The sequence below is a fragment of the Phascolarctos cinereus genome, unplaced genomic scaffold (genome assembly GCF_003287225.1).
Source record: "Phascolarctos cinereus isolate Bilbo 61053 unplaced genomic scaffold, phaCin_HiC Scaffold_2;HRSCAF=192, whole genome shotgun sequence".
NCBI classification, from domain to species: Eukaryota; Metazoa; Chordata; class Mammalia; order Diprotodontia; family Phascolarctidae; genus Phascolarctos; species Phascolarctos cinereus.
Window position 1 is genome coordinate 304,284,145 of NW_027555625.1, and position 19,047 is coordinate 304,303,191.

At 35.9% G+C, this 19,047-nt stretch overlaps 1 protein-coding gene across 16 annotated transcripts in view; it reads right to left on the reverse strand.

Moving 5' to 3' along the window:
- The window catches only part of CNTRL (centriolin), a 105,027-nt gene that overhangs the window by 58,334 nt on the left and 27,646 nt on the right, over nucleotides 1-19,047 (reverse strand). For 15 of the 16 annotated variants that reach the window (XR_013484776.1, XM_078150157.1, XM_078150156.1 and 12 more), the window contains exons 10-16: nucleotides 15,732-15,841; nucleotides 14,153-14,347; nucleotides 9,164-9,317; nucleotides 6,799-7,019; nucleotides 4,643-4,819; nucleotides 3,892-4,026; nucleotides 705-850 (exon numbers count right to left, since the gene is read on the reverse strand). Coding sequence is in view for 15 of the 16 variants with exons in the window: in XM_078150157.1 (XP_078006283.1) it covers nucleotides 705-850; nucleotides 3,892-4,026; nucleotides 4,643-4,819; nucleotides 6,799-7,019; nucleotides 9,164-9,317; nucleotides 14,153-14,347; nucleotides 15,732-15,841 (1,138 nt within the window). In the remaining variant the exon portion in view is untranslated. Of the gene's footprint in view, nucleotides 1-704; nucleotides 851-3,891; nucleotides 4,027-4,642; nucleotides 4,820-6,798; nucleotides 7,020-9,163; nucleotides 9,318-11,301; nucleotides 12,042-14,152; nucleotides 14,348-15,731; nucleotides 15,842-19,047 lie in introns of those variants that run through there. The other variant, XM_020990569.2, reaches the window with a different exon arrangement.

The window sequence follows — 19,047 nt, forward strand, 5'->3', positions numbered from 1 at the left end:
ATGTAAACAGAAAATGTCAGTTTTCTAGAGACTGCTATATAGACACCAATGCAAAATTATGAAGTTTGGTACAACAGGATAAGGTGTTTGTTTTAGCAATCAATATTTACTAAGCTCGAGTCATTCGTGAGACATGACGTTAGGCTCTCTTCACCGTAGCACAGTAGAAAGAACAGATTAATTAACTGTCCTTAATTCATTGGGTAACCTTGGGCAAGTCATTTGTCATTAGTTTTTAGTTTTCTCACTTACAAAGTGGAGTGAGATTAGATTACCTCTAAGGTCCTAGTACTAATATTCTACGATTTAAGTGGGTTTAATAATTGTTATAACTAGCTAATAATAATTGTAATTGAGAATTACAAGGTCTACAAAATACTTTTTTCATATAGGTATCTCAAACTCAACATATTCAACACTATCTTCCCTCCTAAAACCATCCCTCTTTCTAATCTCCTTGTTTTTGTTAAGGAAATATCATCCTCTAGAAATATGAGTTATTGTATGTACCAAGGACATGAGACTTCTAAAATAAATGCACACAAGCAATAGAGTTCAATTTTCTTGTCATTAAAAATACAGGCCTTATCAAAATTCTATTAAAAACTTCATCCTTACACCCGTAATCTAATGTCTCTCTATTTCCATCTTTAATAATTGTCCATTGTGCTGTATTTCAGATATCTTACTGAGATACAACTTACCTAATTTCCCCAGCTCCTGTTTCTAACTTTCGCTTCAATTCCTCCACACGAGCTGCTACTTCTTCTGGATGAAGCAAGTCATCAACCATACGATCAAGTTCATTTTGAAAACCTTTAAGTTGTTGTTTTAAGAGACCATTGTCATCCTGGAAAAATAAGGGAAAAGGTTTCACATTTTTGAAAACAACAGTTTGTTTTCCTTATCACATAACAAATTTCCCTTTGACCTAATTTTAATTTGAAAACGATCTTTTCTATGGTACCTATGTCCATGCACCAATTAAGCGCTAAAACTTGACTATTACAGCTTCTAAAAGAATTTACGCCACTATCCATCTGTGTATGATGAAGTTGCTTTGGATTTGCATATTCAAACTCTAGTTATTTCATAGGCAGGATTTATAATTTCCTGAAACAAAACAATGTACCTTTCACCTTTCAAATAAAAACAAACTGCTAAGATATCCATTAATTTGATGCAAAGTATTTCTAAGGTATAGTAAAAATCCAAAGCTGAGAAAGCTACCAAGATTGTCTTCCATGTTTCATCATACATTTTCAAAACGTGCTGCCAGGGAAGATGAAGCTCTAGTGGGTCCTACCTATAAAGCTTAAAACAGTGCAGGAATGGACTCTGTCATCACCTAAAGATTGGCCTAGCAAGGTACATTTGGGCTCATCATCAGACGGCTGACAGCCAAATGATTTATTTTGGGCATGGAAACTCATGAAGATTTCAAGAGTTCTTGACCTTTTTTGTATCACTGCTCCCTCTAGCAGTCTAGTGAAGCCTATTCTTCTCAGAATCATATGAGTAAAGACTCCTCAGAATAATATTTTCAAATGCATAAAATACAGATGATCCCAAAGGAAATTTTTAACTATATTCTGAAATACAATTGTCATAATATTTTTTAAAAGGGGTTTATGTTTATTTTTATTTAGTTTATTAATATATATATTTAAAAATAGCTCAAGTAAAGAGCCCCTAGTCTAAGGTATGAAGGAGTTTTGATCCGCTTTAATAGAATGAATACATCAATGAAATGAGAGATCCTCAAAGTATGTAAGTAAGAAAGCCAATAATGTCAGGCTCTTTTACTTGCCCTGGCTCCATCTCCAAGGATTGAATACTAGTAAATGGGGAACCCAATATTAGTCTCTAACCAAAAAACCCACCTCATTTATAAACTACCAAACAGCATACAAAGTATCTTATAAGAGCTCTGTAAGGTAAATAATGCAAGTTTCATTATTCTTGTTTAGATGAGGCTGAGAGAGAGGAAGTGACTCACCTCTCAGATCAAACAGTTACTAACAAGTGCTGGAGCTGAGACTGGAACCCGGGTCTGGCAATAAGTTCAATCCTTTTTGCAAAAACCTTCTCTAAACTTTATAAAGCATATTTTACCCACAAGATGTGTACACCTTGGGCACCACCCAAGAGGTTTCAGTTACCAAAGAAGCAAAAAGACCTCATTTAAGTCAACTTAATCTATCCAGTGGTCCCATAGCACAGATTCCGAAGACAGGCTCATAGCAAGACTGGTGGATTTGAAAGGAGGCTGGCTTAAAGTGACACTAGTGGGACTCACATACCTTCATCACACATTAAAAATCAAAAGCAAATAGAATGGTTGTTACATTTGCTCTAAAAGTTAAACTAAAAATAGCTAAAATTAAACTCTACATTTAACTCTGTGTTATTTCATTTATTTACAGAATCACAGAACCTCATTCATTCAATCAATAAACATTTAAATAGGGTGCCAGAACTATAGAGGAGATGCAAAGTTCAGATAAGATAAACTCCATCTCATGAAGCTTATGGTCTAGGATGGGGATCAGACACTGATACAGGCAACTATAATAATAATATTAGATAATAACTATAATTTAGAAGTATAGAACTCAATATTATATGACGCCTGAGGGGGAAGATCACTCATTGAATGTAGCTAACATTTACAGAGTTATGAGGAAAGAGCTTTGTAAACTATGAAGCTCTACAGAAATTCGAAATACTATTAACACTGATTTGCATCTATTATTATTATAGTACTAAAACCACCAATTTGCTTTATTGTTGCCTTCTACTGATAAAAGTTCAACAGAGAATACCCCCGAGTTACTATAGAAAAGATCTTTATCCCTTCATATCACTATACCAACCACAACATACAGTACGTTCACAAAAGTATCTCAAAATGACTGTCATTTGAGAGAATGAAGACAGAATATTTTCCATGGGAGTCTTCTACTTCTTTGAAGGTACTTATTAAGTTTCCCAGGAATCTGTAAAATATATATTTGATTTAACTACCTCAGATCAGGTCCTATCAAACTATTATAGAAGGCAGTCTTTGCGCTTTATGATCACCTCTTGCTTGGACAATTGCAAAGTCCTCCTCATTGGTCTCCCTGTCTCAAGTCTCTCCCTTTTCCAATCCATCTTTCAGACAGTTGTCGAAGTGTAGCAAAAACAAACTCTTCTGTTTGGTCTTTAAAGTCCTTCACAATCTGTCTCCAATCTACCTTTGTAGTCTTATTATGTATTATTCCCCTTCACACACTCTACAGTTAAGCCAAACTTCCTTGCTGACTCTTGTACGCATTTTATCTCTCATCGCTGTACCTTTGTATAAGCTGCTCCCATGCCTAGAATGCACTCCCTTCTCACCTCTGCCTCTCAGAATTCCTCATTCTTTCAAAACTCAGTTTAAGGCTTACCTTACACAGGAGGCCTTTCTTGATCACCCCAGTTACCAGCCTTCTCTTCCCCTATCCTTTCTGAGAGCAAGAGTTATTCCTTTCTTTGCCTTCATATCTCCAGAGCCTAGTATATAGTTTTTACTTAATATATACGTGTTGACTGATTGATTCTCAATAATAATAATACCTTAAATTTATTATTTAATGTTATTGTTATAAAGCAGCTTATACGTATTAGCTCACTTGACCTACATCCCTGTGAGGTCCCTAATACAAATAATATTAATCTCATTTTACAGATGAGAAAATTGAGGTCTAAGAATGTTAAGAGACTTGCCCAAAGTTATTTGGCTAACACAATTTAAGTGGCAAAGAAATGACTAGAACCTAGGTCTCTTGATTACAAATAGACAGCCCTTTCTGCTACATTTATCCTCACCCTTCATTCATTTCTTAGTGTGATTACAGATATTACCTCCAATTGTTTGACTTTTGAGCATAGTTCATTGTTTTCCTGTTCCTTCTTTTCTGAGAATTTGGCCTTGCTGAGAGCATCTTCCAGGGCTTGTCTTTCATTTTCAAGTTCGGTTTGTAGGGTTAAGTGTTCTAACTGTCGCCAGAGAAAAATCACATTAAAACGGATACAGAAGTAGTTCTTGCAAACTAATGTAAAACACAAGATAAGCAAAAGCACTAAAATAAATTCACTGTTATTGTAATAATTCAGAATGATATTTTTTCCAATGGTAGAGGAAGGAAGAATAAATTGTTTTCTGTTCTCTGAAAAAGACAGAATTAATTTAAAAGCATTTATGTAGCATTTCTCAAAGCTCTTCTGGAAACTTCCCATTGGCAAGGCAAAAAATTCTCAAAGAACTTTAAAATAATAACAATAGCTTGCATCTATATAGGACTTTATCTGTACAAGTTCTGTATTTATGTTATCTCACTAGATCCTCACACAAGGGAGGCACTGGAAGTATAATTAAACTAATTTTACCAATTAGGAAACTGAAATTTAAAGGCTTCTCCATGGACATAGAGAAAGTGTTCTATATGAAATTCAAGTACACGCCTTCTGATTCTGAGGCTGGTGCTCTCGCTCTCTCTCTCTGCTGTCCCGCCTGCCTTCCTGGTTATACACAGCATTTCTTCAGATACAACGAAAGGCAGGCTAGGCTCTCAAGGACCTGCATGATTCATGCTGCCTTTGCTCTGGCCCTCACCTCCTTGAGTTGTTCGAGCCTCTCTATTTCCTCTTTGTGCTGGTTACATTCAGCTTCCTTGGCTGTGAGCTGAGCCTCAAGTTCTGCTTCATAGGCACTTAAATCTCTTTGGGTCTGTTGAAGGGACATGTTTGCTTCTTGATGCTCTTGAAGTAACAATTCCATTTCAGCAAGTTCCTGAAAGTACATAAATTTTAATAATAATATCCTTATAATAGCTATAATAATAGCTTTATGGTTTGCAAAGTACTTTATAAATATTTTCTCATTTGATCCTCATAACCACCTTGGGAGGTAGGTGCTACTATTATTCTCATTTTTTCATATGAGGAAAACTGAAGCTGACAGAGGTTGTGTGACCTGCCCAGAGACACACAGTAAGTATCTGAGGCAAAATTTGAACTTGGGTCTTCCTGACTCCAATCCCATCACTCTGTCACTGCATCACCTAGATGATTCACAATAATATGCACCTACTTTTCTAAAGGCAACCCTTTTCTAAAGGCAGCAGCTACATGGTAACATATTTTAATGTGTATAAACTAGAATCGGTACACATGATATTTGAAACATGTACTCCTTCTATGACATCTTTAACAAGTGGTCATTCAGGGGGCAGCTAGGTGGTGCAGTGGATAGAACACCAGCCCTGCATTCAGGAGGACCTGAGTTCAAATCTGGCCTCAGACACAACAATTGCTAGCTGGTGTGGCCTTGGGCAAGTCACTTAACCCCAATGCCTAGCCAAAAAAAAACCACAACAAAAAACAAGTGGTCATTCCGTTTCTGGTTGAAATATCTCTAGTGATGAGATAAGTCATTCTGTGACAATGCAGTCTGTTCCAAATTTGGACATTTCTGATTGTAATGAAGTTCTACCATATACTGAACCAAAATCTGTTTCCCCACAGTCACTTCCCTTCACTCCTCATGGGTCCTAGTATTGCTCTCTGGAGCCACATAGATGTCTACTCCATCTTCCATACAATAGCTCTTTAGATATTTAAGGAAAATATTCATGTCCCTCCTCTAAGGCTTCTTTTTTCTAGACTAAACATCCTGATTTCTTTAAAGTGACTTTGTTACGGCCTGGTTTCAAGTCTTCCAAACATCCTAGACATCTTTGTCAATACTCCAAGACATGGCAAGAAAAATTTGACTCAACATTCCAGATATGATCTGACTAGAGCCAGAATACAATAAAACTATTATCTCCCTCTTTCTGGACACTAGATTTCTATCAATATAAACTAAGATTAATTACATGGATTTTCTGGCTGTTATATCACAATGTCAGCTCCTAAAAATCCCAAGGCCGATCAACATTAATACTGTAATAACAGCTGTATAAACACATACAAACCCATTTGAAAAAAATGTGGCTGACACTGGCAAAACAACTAGTAAGTTACTAAGGAGCTGTTCTTTAAAACAACAACAATGACAACTGCTTGAATCAATTCCAAACTAGTTCATGTACAGACCAAAGGCCAGAAGGAGTAATTTTAGTGAATACCAACAGCAACATAAATATAAGTTACACAAAATATAGTTTATAGTCATTTAAATTTATTCTTTTACTGATTTTTGCTCTAGCAATTCTGGTTTTGGGTTATTAAGCTGGGCTCTCAAGGGACTTGGTCACAATACTATGGATACAAGACTCGTGATGGAAAATGATAAATTAAAGCAAAAATAATTTCCAAACAAATGAATCTCAGGACCTAATTTGAGTCTGGGGAGAAATGGGGACCAAATCGGGACAGAGTATTGTACATGATGACATGCCAAATAGATTGAATACAAAACTGTATAATACTAGAGGTGGAAGGGACCCCTAGAATACAGAATGTTATACTACATATTGTTACAATTAAAGGCGGGTTTCAGAGATGGCAAACCCCAATCACCTTTATAATTTGCCACACAGGCTAGCAATTCAGAAAGCCCTTTAAAAGAATCTTCATTTCATTAGGGAAGGGAGTTGAAGTTTTGAAAGTCTCTCAATGTAAATTTTTAAAAATCCTAGGAAATATTTTAAAAATAGATTCACAAGTTTGCTCCCTCTTTAAAACTTTTTGTTACTCAATCTAGACACTACAGCTAAGTCTTTTAAAATTTAAGGAAAGAAAAAGAGGCAAATGTGAAAATCATACTTTTCTCATATTTTCTGCATCCATGGCAGCAACTTCCAGCTCAATTTTCTCTTCTTCAAGTTTAGCCACTTTTTTCAACAAAATTTCTTTATCAGTCTGTAGTGTTTGGCATTCATCTTGAGCCTTTGTTACCTGTCCTTTAACATTTTCAAGGTAATCTTGCAAGCCACTGATGATGCTTTCTAAATCCTTCTTCAGGGCTTCATTGGCTGCTATCTGACCTGAACATAAGGAAAGAGACATTAATACGGAAACTCATGAAAAATGCTTTCAGGGTATAATAATTATAGCACCATTATTGTTTAATATTAGAATGAATTATGCTTCTTGATTATTAATAACATGATTACACAAATTACAAATGACATGTTATTTTTATTTCTGGTATCATTACATACAGGGAGAGAAAAAAAATCATGAATGTTCTTGCTACTGATAAAAAAAGAGCCTCTGAAAATGCCATTATCGATTACTGTTAACCCATATGCCTATTCCTAATATACATATGTATTGAAGGAATACTGGATGAAAGAATAAGAAAGGAACAGACAGGCTTTCACAAACAACATTCCATAGCCAACTACTTTACAATCAAACGACCAAAGCTACAGAGAACACGAGGTCCCACTGTGCTGTTTGTTGACTATAAAAAAGTATTTCATCTGCTAGAACAAAATGCATTCTTAAAGCTTCTTTTCCAATAAAGTGTCTTCCATGAATATGAATCATACAGATATACTGGAAGATGTAACATGCAACAACACTGTTCAACAACCCTAAGATTATTAATACCAAATGATGCATAAAACAGGGCTATATTGCTATTATCAGAGACAGAATGAATGAAAAAGCATTTATTAGGCACTTACTATGACGATCATGAAGGATTTCTAAAAAGAATTCAAATGGAAGAGGGATTCCTTATAAATGGTGAGGTCTTTCAGATGTTCCTGTTTACAGATGATATAATGCTACATTCACCCATAGAGGAAAAACCAAAAAGATGAAGGATGCTTACTGTCCAGACCATGCTATATATAGTTGGATGGATAGCTCATAGAACTGGTTTGTTAAGACATGTGTTTTGCACAGACACTGTAGCTGGATGATGAACTGGGCCCAGAGTTGAAAAGCGAGAAGAGAATGGGCTGTAGTGCATTTAGGAAACCATACAATGCTTTTACTGATCTTCAAGCTTCTGAGTGAAACACAAACAACTTTTTAACATCAATATTTTTTTATTGATGCTATATGTTGTGAATCATGAAATGCCACAATTTCTGATAAATCTAAATTATACATCACCTAATAATGGAGAGGGACATGAGAGTATGAATAGGACACAGCTCTGTGTATTTTCATATTGCCAACAAAGCAAGAAGGGTGAAAAAATATCAAACAGATGTATGGACAGAAAAAAGGTGGACTGGCTACTTATCAAGAGCAAGGGCTAATTAATGGACAGCCTGGGCGCTCTATCCCATGTACTGTTAAGAGACCTAGAGGAAGGTCTGAATGACACTCAGTGGACTCTGAAGTATGTATGCCACACATGGATAAGAGAGGCACATGGCGAGAAGACATAGATAGTTATTTGCAGTGCTGGAGCACACACCAACATTTGATAAGATCACAGATCCACTGAAATACTGTATAAATAATATTTATATATTATTTCTATACAACATATTATATATAATGTTAACAAATTATATAAATGTATAACATAATTGAGCATATTTATTATGACAATTAATAATTATAACTATTATCACAACAGCTGACATTAATGCAGCACTCTGGCTATAAAGTAATAGATATAAGCAATTTCATTTTATTTATTCCTTGACAATACCCCTTTGGAAGCAATTAAGGTAAACATTACTATTCTCATTTGACAGATGAGAAAACTGAGGCCCAGGTAAGGTGAGTTGATTTTTCCAATGTCCTATAGTAAGTCAGTAGCAAAGCTGGGACTCAGAAGTCATCTGACTTCAAATCCAGTGCTATCTCTAGTACACTGGAGCTGCTTCTTTTAATCTGGAGTCAGTCATTGCAGGGTCACAGATTTCTTTTTAAGAGCTAGAAGGGAGGAAGGGAATAAGTATTTATATAGTGCCTACTAGGTGCCAGGCACTGTGCTAAGTGCTTTACAAATACTATCTCACTTATGGGACTTTAGGGAAGGAAAGGGATCTAAGAATGTATAGAATGACAGAACAAAGCTAATCGGATTAATTCCATTTCAAGTGGCTTCTAGAACATGAGATCCTTACCGAAACCGATTCAGTTTCTAGAACATAATACAGTATCCATATTAAAAATGATTCAGGGAAATGACCATGATTAATAATAAGATCTTCACCTTCAGTGAGTTGTTGCTCCAGATCCTTAATATCATCAGTTTCTTTAGCAATCCGGGAAAGTATCTCATCTAATCGACATTCGAGCTGTTGATACTGTTTGTTCATAATGTCAAGCTGCTGTTCTTTGTTTTTCTTCTGAGCCTCCACATGAATCTATGGATTGGAAAGATTTTTTTAAAAAATGTTCTGAAAAGTCTTCTATCTTAAGAATCAAACTATAAAATCTCATATAAATAAGAGTTATTATTAGAAATAGCAACACTGGTTGTGATTTTTTCAAGGAGGGCATTATGGTAAAGAAAACGAAGGGAACGATTACTGTTTTGAAATTAAGATTTATTCTTACAATTTTGTATAAGAAAACAACATTTCACTAAACTTTAAAGGATTTCATAAATTCAACACTGTATTCCAGCTAAAATAATCCTTAAACGTTACCAACTGATTTTGGTATATAAGACCACAACTATAACAGTAGGTGTCACATTTCTACAGCACTTTTCAGTTTACAAAATACTTTCTTCACAAGAACCTGCGATGTGTGAAGTGTACAAAGTATTATTTCCGTTTTATAGATGAGGGACCGGGATCCCAGTAAGGTAAAATTAATTGCAGAGATGACCACAATGAAGCAAGTGAGCAAAGGAGCCAAGGTCTCCAGATTGTAAGTCCAGTGTTCTTTCCACTGCACCAAATTGCCACTTTGGGTATTGGGGAGCACGTGGGACTCCCTTACGCGATGGTTCACACAGCTACAAAAATCCCCAGGGAAAGTCTGTGTTTAAGTTCACACCCTATTCCCTTGGTTGTGGATATCTGCCCCATATGATCAGAAGCACAGAAAAATAAATCACCACACAAGTAAGGTTATATTACAGCCCAAACAAAGCTATAGCTCAAAGGCCAGGATCCATTTGAATATACAGAAACAAAACATTTCTCTATTTTTAGATGTCTGCTACCCCAAAGAATCATTTAAATTTAAAAACATGTAATAATACTTACTATATGCAAGCTATTATACTAGGTGCTAAGAACATAAACATAGATGTAACAACAGGCCCCTGCTCTCAAGAACCTTACGTACTCTAAAGAGGAAAAAGGACAAGTATGTAAATAACTGCAATAAAAGGAAGAGCAGTAGCAAAGAAGAGGTCCCATGAAAAATGTTATGATAAATTTAAGGAGGGAAAGTTCTTTTTTATCAGATAGAAGAAGAATAAGGGTGAACTTTTCAAGGAATGGAGGATATAATGGCATGAAGTAAGGCATAAAGACAGGAAGACAAACCAGAATGATGGGGAAAAATATATACCTGCTTCCTTTACTGCTTAGGTTCTGAAGAACAGTATCCTAATAAGATTAGAATAATCTAACAATATAAATAATAATTATAATTATTAAACAATTGTTTTTAAATTAATTTAATTTAAAGTTTTAAATGTAAAATTAATTTAATTTAAAATTTAAAATTAATTAAAATAAGAACAATTATTATAATAACAAAATAATAATTTTTTTCCAAAATTTTTTGTCTTTTTCACACTACTATATTTCTATCTACCAGCAGCTCTCAAATACTTTGAGAGGAGTTATTACCAGTGGAGGGAATATACACACCAACAAAACTGCATATCTTTAAAGGAAATAAACAGTTATTACCCACCTCTCTGTAGTGGGGTGTGCGCTAGTAGACTAAAAGGCTGAAGTTAATGTGTGTGTGTGTGTGTGTGTGTGTGTGTGTGTGTGTGCGCGCGCGCGCGCGCGCATACGTGCATGCACTCTGTGGGTACCTATCTGGACTAAAAAACAAAATTACATTGAAAGCTACCCCAAATATATATCACCCTTTTTTTCAGCTTAGTAGTTAATCCTCCATTAGATGCTTTTGGTAAATGCAACACAAAAAGACAGTTCAATATACAAATCAATTCTATTTTAAAAACAGTAGAGAACAGTTTAAATGACAGTACTAGCTAGACAATGAAATTTTTGCTGCTGCGGAGGTCACAAAAGGACTGCTGAAAAAAACAGGAACTTACAACCCAGTATTCTCTTTGCTTTTCGGGGACAGGGACAGGGAAGAATCCCCTCCTTTAGCCCTAGAATCCCTTCTTTTAAAAATAAACAGTAATACCTGGGAAATGTAGGCTAGGTACTTCTTAATTCCTTCTTCTATTTCATCTGCACTTCCCTCTCTGACAGCTGAATTTCTGCAAGAAACCTGAGGCTCAGTAACTTCCTGTAGCTTCAGACCACATTCTCAGTAGAGAAGGAGCAGCCAGTGACGCTTCGTCCAATCACCAACTGCCTCTGTGGGCTGGTCTCTACCCTCTGTGCTTTAAATCACAACACAGGAAGCTGGGGAAGAGCCAATGAAGCTTTGGGTTTGCAACAGAGCTCAGCTTACCAAGAAGCTAGTCTGAGAGGAATTGGCTTCTTTTTGTTTAGATGCGGGGAAATACTCAACACAAAGATGAATAAAAATTGTGTTTTATATTGCTCAAGGGTGTTTTGTGCCTCTCGTAAAATTTTATAAGCTAAAATAAATTCTACTTTCCAATTGGAGCTTTTTCTTTTTTTAAAAAAAAGTAGAGTTCTGAATCCTGTTAAAAACCTGGATAGATTGTGATCTAACATTAAAATGATTCATCTCATTATGCCTTATTAAGAAATTATTCATATTTATATAGTGCTTTAAATATGGTACCAGTGATAGACTAAGCCTGACACTTAAAGACCAGCTTAGTTCAGGTTGGATCCAGGGTGACAAAATTTTTTTTCCTAACCACAACTTTCCCCCTTTTTATTTTGCTGTTTTATTCTGTACTCAAACATGAAAATAAATAAATAAATAAAGGAGTGTTTCCATATATACAGCAGAGCGCAAAAAGAGGACTGTATGTGAAATTTTGAATTTCTATTTCATACTGTTTACCTTAAGAAAAAATTTACATATTATATATAATAAATTCCACACTTTACCTTCAAAAAACTTTCCTACTTGCCTGCGCTTCCTTCTGAACTCTCTTTTGTTCTCTTATGTGTATTTTTTAAAAGTTTCAGTAGCCCTCTTTTTTTGTTTGGCGGGGGGCAATCACTATTGCTAACTTCTCTTTTCCTCCCTAAAGTTCTCCTCCCCTTTCCCCAGTCAAAAACAGAAAAAAGGGGGGAAAAAACACCTTCAAGACAAACAAGCATAGTCAAGCAAAACAAATCTGTATTGTGATCTTGTCCAAAAATATGTGTCCCTTTTGGGACCTTGAATTCATCTCCTCTCTATCAGGGGGTTAATAACATACATCATTCGTCCTCTGGAGACATGGTTGGTCAATGAGTTCATACAGAGAACTAGGACATAAAGCTAAGTCTTCTGTACTCCAAGTACAGTGCTCATTCCACCCCTTCCATGGAATGCTATCATTTACCGAATTTTGACATTTTAGACTTTGGAACTGATCTGTACTTGTTTGAACAAAAGCAAAGAGGTCCCCGAAGGCTAATGTGGTTTATATGCACCATTCTCACTAACACAGGCTTGCTTACAGTTGCACTGAAATTTAGGTACATCATTCTAATAACAGCTATTCTTCATTATAGGCCCAAATTCACCACATTTAGATTTTGTTCATTATAAAATCTAGCATTTATAAGATCCCTGAAAATGATGAGCTTTGGTACAATCATTTAGGTCACATTTATTACCTATTGTGTACACAATACTGTAGTAGATAATGGAGGACACTCAACATTTTGATATTATATATAATCTATATGTTTAAATATAGATATATAGCATGTATATATGTATATATTATAAAATACATCTATATTTAAGTATGGTACCAGTGACCAGACTGACACCTAAAGACCAGCTTAGTTAAGATGAAAATGCTCCTCATCAGGTTGGATCCAGGGTGACAAAATTCTTCCTAACTACAACTCTCCTCTCCTTTTTTTTGCTGTTATGTTCTGAACTTAAACATGAAAATAAATGAGTGTTTCCACATACACAGCAGCACACAAAAAGAGGATAGCATGAGAAATTGTGATTTTCTATTTCATACTGCTTGCCTTAAAAAAAATGTACATATATATAATAAATTCCACACATCACTTTCAAAACCTTCCTGCTTGTCTATGCTTCCTTCTGACCTTCCTTTTGTTCTCTTTTGTGCATTTAAAAAAATGTTTCAGTAGCCCTCTTTCCATTTTATTTTGAGGGGGCTCACTATTGCTAACTTCTCTTTCTCCCTCAAGTATATAGCTATTTCCCCCATATATAGATGTATCTATAAACTTAAACATACATATTATATAGATATAGATAACAGTACAAACACATAAGTCACAATATTATGTGAAAAACATGATAGAGGGTACAATGTGCTATGTGAGGTCTAAAGCAGAAGGCTGGGATGCACACTGGGAGATCAGGGAAGGCTTCATGGAGAAGTTAGTATTTGAGTTAGTTTTTAAAAGATGGTTACAGAAGACCTTAGAACATTGATTGTTAGAATCTGGAACACTAGAGCTATGAAGGAGCCTCAGAAATCATAAGGTCCTTCCGCATCTGCCACTTCATCTCTACCAACCTACCTCATAAAGAAGAGGATGGAAGAGAAAGAAAAATTAGGGTAAATGAAAGGGAGCTTTGGAGGAGAAGAGACCTTAGAACACAGAATGTCAGGAAAGGAAGATTAGAATGCAGAATGTTAGAAGACAGAACACAGAATGTAGGGCCAGAAGGGCCCATAGAAATCATCTGATCCAACCCTTTAATTTTCTAGCTAATCAAATCAAGATCCAGAGTGGTTACTGTTGTGGACTTCCACTAAATTTCCTCCTTGCTACACCCCCAAGCACCCCCACACACAAATGGTGAAAAGTTAAACTCTATAAGTAAACTTATGACTTTACTCTAAAAGTAAAACAGCTATATTCGGGTTGCTATCAAGTATTATTAATATAGTCATTAACTTACTTACATGTCTTGGGTCTGTGGGACCTAGATTATCTATAGTACTTTCTGCATCCTTTATTTCCATCTCTTTTTTTGTTATTGCTGTATTTTGCTTCTCCATCTGCATTTCTAGATTCACTGATTCCTGACGTAACTGATTCAGGAGTTTTATCTTACCACTTAATTGTTTGAGGAGAACTCCTTTTTCTGTTTCAGAAATCTAAAAAACAAATGTGCACAAAAGCAAATAAAAAAACTCCCCATATGTTCAACTAAGTATGGAGAGAAAACACTGACATACAATTTACAGCAGTGAATTTTGTAATGTAACAAGAATGTTGGAAATTCCACCAAAAAGCAGGGGTAGAGAGTTTTTAGCCATAAGATAAGGCCAGATTCAGTCTTGTTTGGCTCTCAGCGCAACCTTTTTGCCTCAGCTTACACAACACAAAATGCACTGGGATTGTGATAATACTTCAAATAAAGACAGAGTAAGACAACTGTTTTTTTTCTTTCTCACCACACCAAAGCTCAGAAAAGCTAGATGCTCCATTTAAAGCAGGCTTCATGAAGCAAAAGAGCATCTATGCATTCACAGAAGACACTTGGTGACATTCTACCTAAAACACAAATCCATTTGAGCACTCTTCTACTACTGGGAACTTATATTTTCTATAGCGCTTTAAAGTTTACAAAGAACTTGCCTCACAACAAGCCTGTGAGGTAGTATAAGAAGTATTATTATCTCTCATTTTATAGACAGTGAAATAGCTGGTGAATGTTGGAGCCAAGTTTGGAACTCAGAGCTTCTTGTGTCACCATGTCTAGCAGTCTTTAATGAGTAAAGTTTGGCTTTAAAAAAAGAAAAAAAAGTGGTTTGAACAATGGTTGAAGCATTGAAAATAATGTTATGAAAAAGAACAGAGAAGACCACAACACTTTTTGTTTGCTTCAAAACCCTTCACTATTGAGGTTTCTATATCATGCATCGAATTTCCATTGTTCACAACAAAGCCAAGATCGGGGTAATAAGCAAGCTAAGAAACTGAGAGAGTACAACAAGGAATGGTTTTTAATATTACTTGTTATAAAAACACGTTTCTCATGTCAGAAAATTCTATTCTTCCTGTTGTGTGGGTATTTGCTTAGTGACAAGCCCATTTCCAGGTGTTAGAGACTCAAAAATAACACACGTGGATGGCTCTCACACGCATGGTATCATCTTCAAGATACACAAATACTTTGGTTTGGGTAACTTTTTATCTTCTAGTGAAAAAAACTTCCTTCTGTTCTATTGTCATATCGGACACTATTTGAATCATGGATCCTTTATGTGAACCCTCAGAACACTGTTCATGCTATTACGTTATGAAGACATTACACAGGAAATCATTCCCCCCATTTCACTGCCTCCAAGATATTAAAGCTAATCATTATTCATACATAAAAACTCATTACCCAGACAACTATATTTCGAGAAACCTAGAAGTTAGATTTTTTTTTTTTAAAAGAGTCCATATACAAAACAAGTTCTATTTATCTATACTAATGTCTCTTTGGGTTGATGCCTTTTTTTTGGGCATTTTTGTTTGGCTCTTACGTACTTTTTTCAATCTTATGGCTTCTTCCATTTGTTTAAATTCTTCTGTTGCTTTTAAAATGTTCTGCTCAGCCTCTGCCATTTCATTGTGCAGTTTTTTCAATTGGGCTTGGGCTACAAAGGAAGCAAAGAAAAAGTGAAGCATGTATGCTATCACATACTGCCCTTTTGCAACTTAACTCCCTCTTCCCCCACCCCAAATTCTCGTTAAAAAGATTTTACTACAAAATATATTAGAAACAAAAGTAAGTTTTCATCCTGCTCTAGGAACTCAGGATCACATAACTAGAAGGGCCATTAGAAAAAATTATGGAGCCTGATTCCCTTGTTTTACAGTGAAATAAAGAGAGACTGGGAAAATTTCCTCAAGTCCCACAACTAACTGCCAGAACCAGACCTAAACTCTACTACTAATAAATCACTCTATGGTTTACAAAGACCTTTCTCTACTGGCAGTACCGGTGTCATCAGTTCTATTTTACAGAAAAGGAAACTGAAGCCAAGAATAACTAAATAACTTGTTCAAGGTTGCATAGTTAAGTAACTGCTGGAACCAGGATGCAAACTCAGTTCTCCTGATTTTTTCTACTATATCATATCTTGACCTCTCTCAGCATCAGGTTGGGACCTGGGGCAAAGTTATCCTATCTAGTAAGGTGAAAAAAATAAATCCCTTCAGCTCTCCACAAATGGCTTTTCACCACTAGCCAACAGGCCCCCCTGAACACAGTGCCACCTGCTCCCAATGTGGGGGGCAATAATTAAATCCATATCTTATTTGGGGCCTAGTTCCCCTTGCTACTGGGAAGTACATGATACACTATTGTCCAATGGCAGGGCAAACTGTTTCTTGCTCCTCTCCAGAGCTGACTTTTACATAGGATTACAAAAACCACTTTGCTCTACTATTATTCCTTGTTTCCACCTTCCTATCCACCTACACCTTACCTCTCCTATATTGCTATCTTGTTCTGTCTTCTCTTTCCATCATGCCTTCTGGGACTACCTCTCTATTGTTAACAAGCATCCCTTTATGTTTTTGTATTTTTTTAGTTTTCAGATGAAAATTATTATTTTTGAACACATTATCAAGAGTGGAAAAGAAAAAAAGAACTTATATAGAAAAAAATTGAATATGTTAATATACAAAAAGTAATCGCAAAAGAAAATCAGCAAACTCCCCCAAATCAATAAAACAAAATGAACTCAACCAATATTTGCTTTTTTGAATATACCAATTAACTTGATGTCATCAGCATAGGCATAGTGGTAGTGATTGATCTGTCATCTCACTGGTAAATAGAACTTTCACTCGAAGAAATTCCCTTAACTAATGCAGGTTTGTCACCTTCTCCGCAACTTAATTTCTTGGAAAATTCCCTAAAACACCGATTGAGTGACTTGCCTAGTGATGCACAGCCACTCTGCATCAAAAGGTAGGATTTGAAAATAGCATTTGCGGCTTTGAGGCTAGGTTTCTATTAACCATGCCAAAGCATCCTTTTATGTTAAACCAATTCCTTCAGATCACAGAAACACAGCTCTTCTCAGAAGAGAATGTATCCCTGGATACTCTTCTCCAGTACTAGATGTACCTTGTTCCATGCTCTACAACTCTCTGGAACAGGAAGAACAGGAACACTCCTTGCTTTTCACTACTATCTCCAAACCTTTGCTGCTATCAATCAGTAACCTTTCCTTCCTTAAGCTTCATAGCATCCAGACACATCACACTATGCAGACCTTTATGGGAATTATCTGCTGGACCCAAGGTCATTTTCCCTCCTTTTTCAAGGAGTTAAGTAGCTGGCTCACATTCGTCCTCTCCATCTCAGTTCCTTTCCTTACATTTGCTAACATACTTCAAAACTTCCTGGTTTCCAGTTTCATCCATCTTCTCAAGTACCATGACCTGCACCTTCACTTTGCTTCAGCTACACATAGAGATGATTACAGCCTCAATTTCATCACTGTCTATAAGAGTTTCCACCTCCATGATCCAGAATGATGAATTTCTTCCAACTATTAACTCCTATCCTTCCATCTTTTCTTGTGCTTCATTCTTCCTAAACCTATTCTTCATTCTCACTGCAAACTCCAGTCACTCCACCCCTCTCTGCTAACAAAGGGAAAGTAAATTAACCAACTTTCCTCTTCATAACCAACAAGGGCCTTGAGATACAGGCCTCTCACTATCAGCCCCTTTGGTCACCCTGACCAGACCAGGACAAAGACTTAGACTCACCCCACTTCCGTTAAGGGGTGAAGTAATGAGAAAATCAAATCAACATCTTAATTGGGGTCTGTGGGAAAGATATGAATCCATGTGCTATGATTAATGCTAACCTACACAAGAAGTTGTAGGGGCTTCTTACTTCTAAGATAAAATACAAACTGCTCTGTTTGGCTTTTAAAGCCCTTCATAATCTGGCTCCAGCTTACCTTTCCAGATTTACCTTTCTTTCATTTATAGATCTTATATTCTAGCCAAAACTGCCACACTTGCTATTTTTCACATGTAGCAGTATGCTTCCACGCTCCATGGCTTTGCAAGGCTGACCCTCATAGCTGGAAAAAAAATACCTCCTAAACTCTGACTAATTGAGTCTTTAGATTCCTGCAAGTTCAGATCAAGTACTATTTGTCCTCTGTTGAACTTCTCCTCCCTTTCGGTAGTGTCTTGCTCTGAATGTCTTTTATTCAATTTTCTATGCACATGCTTCTTGATGGCAGGGATTGGTTTCATTTTATTTTTTAAATTTTTATCATTTTTTTTTATCCCCTGTACCTGGCATAGTACTTGGTACACAGTAGGCACTTAATTTTTGGTAAATTAAAATGAAACATTCATTTCTCAGATGAATTATTTTATAATGTGTGTTCAAACAATAAATAATATCATTTATATGAATTAATGCAAAGTTAGTTCTCTTGAATGAGAAATACAGCTTCAATTTGATTCAATTAATTCCATAAGAATTTATATGGAATATACTGCAGATCAGTGCACTAAGCATTAGAAAATATAGAAAGATAGCTAAGATACAGCTCTAGTTCTTGTGGAACTAAACATTTGATATGAGACAACCTATATACAAATATCAACAAAATAAAAGTATATCATAGAAGAGAAAACTAAGAGAGATGTAATATATTGAGGTTGAGGAGAACAATGGTCATTACTTACTAGGCCGTTACTTACGTGGAGACGGACTACAGAAAATTTCTTGAAGTAGTGAGAATCTGAGTAGGGCCCAAAAGAATGGGTAGGATTTCAAAAGACTATGATAGTAGGGAAAGTACTCTGGGCATAAGGAATG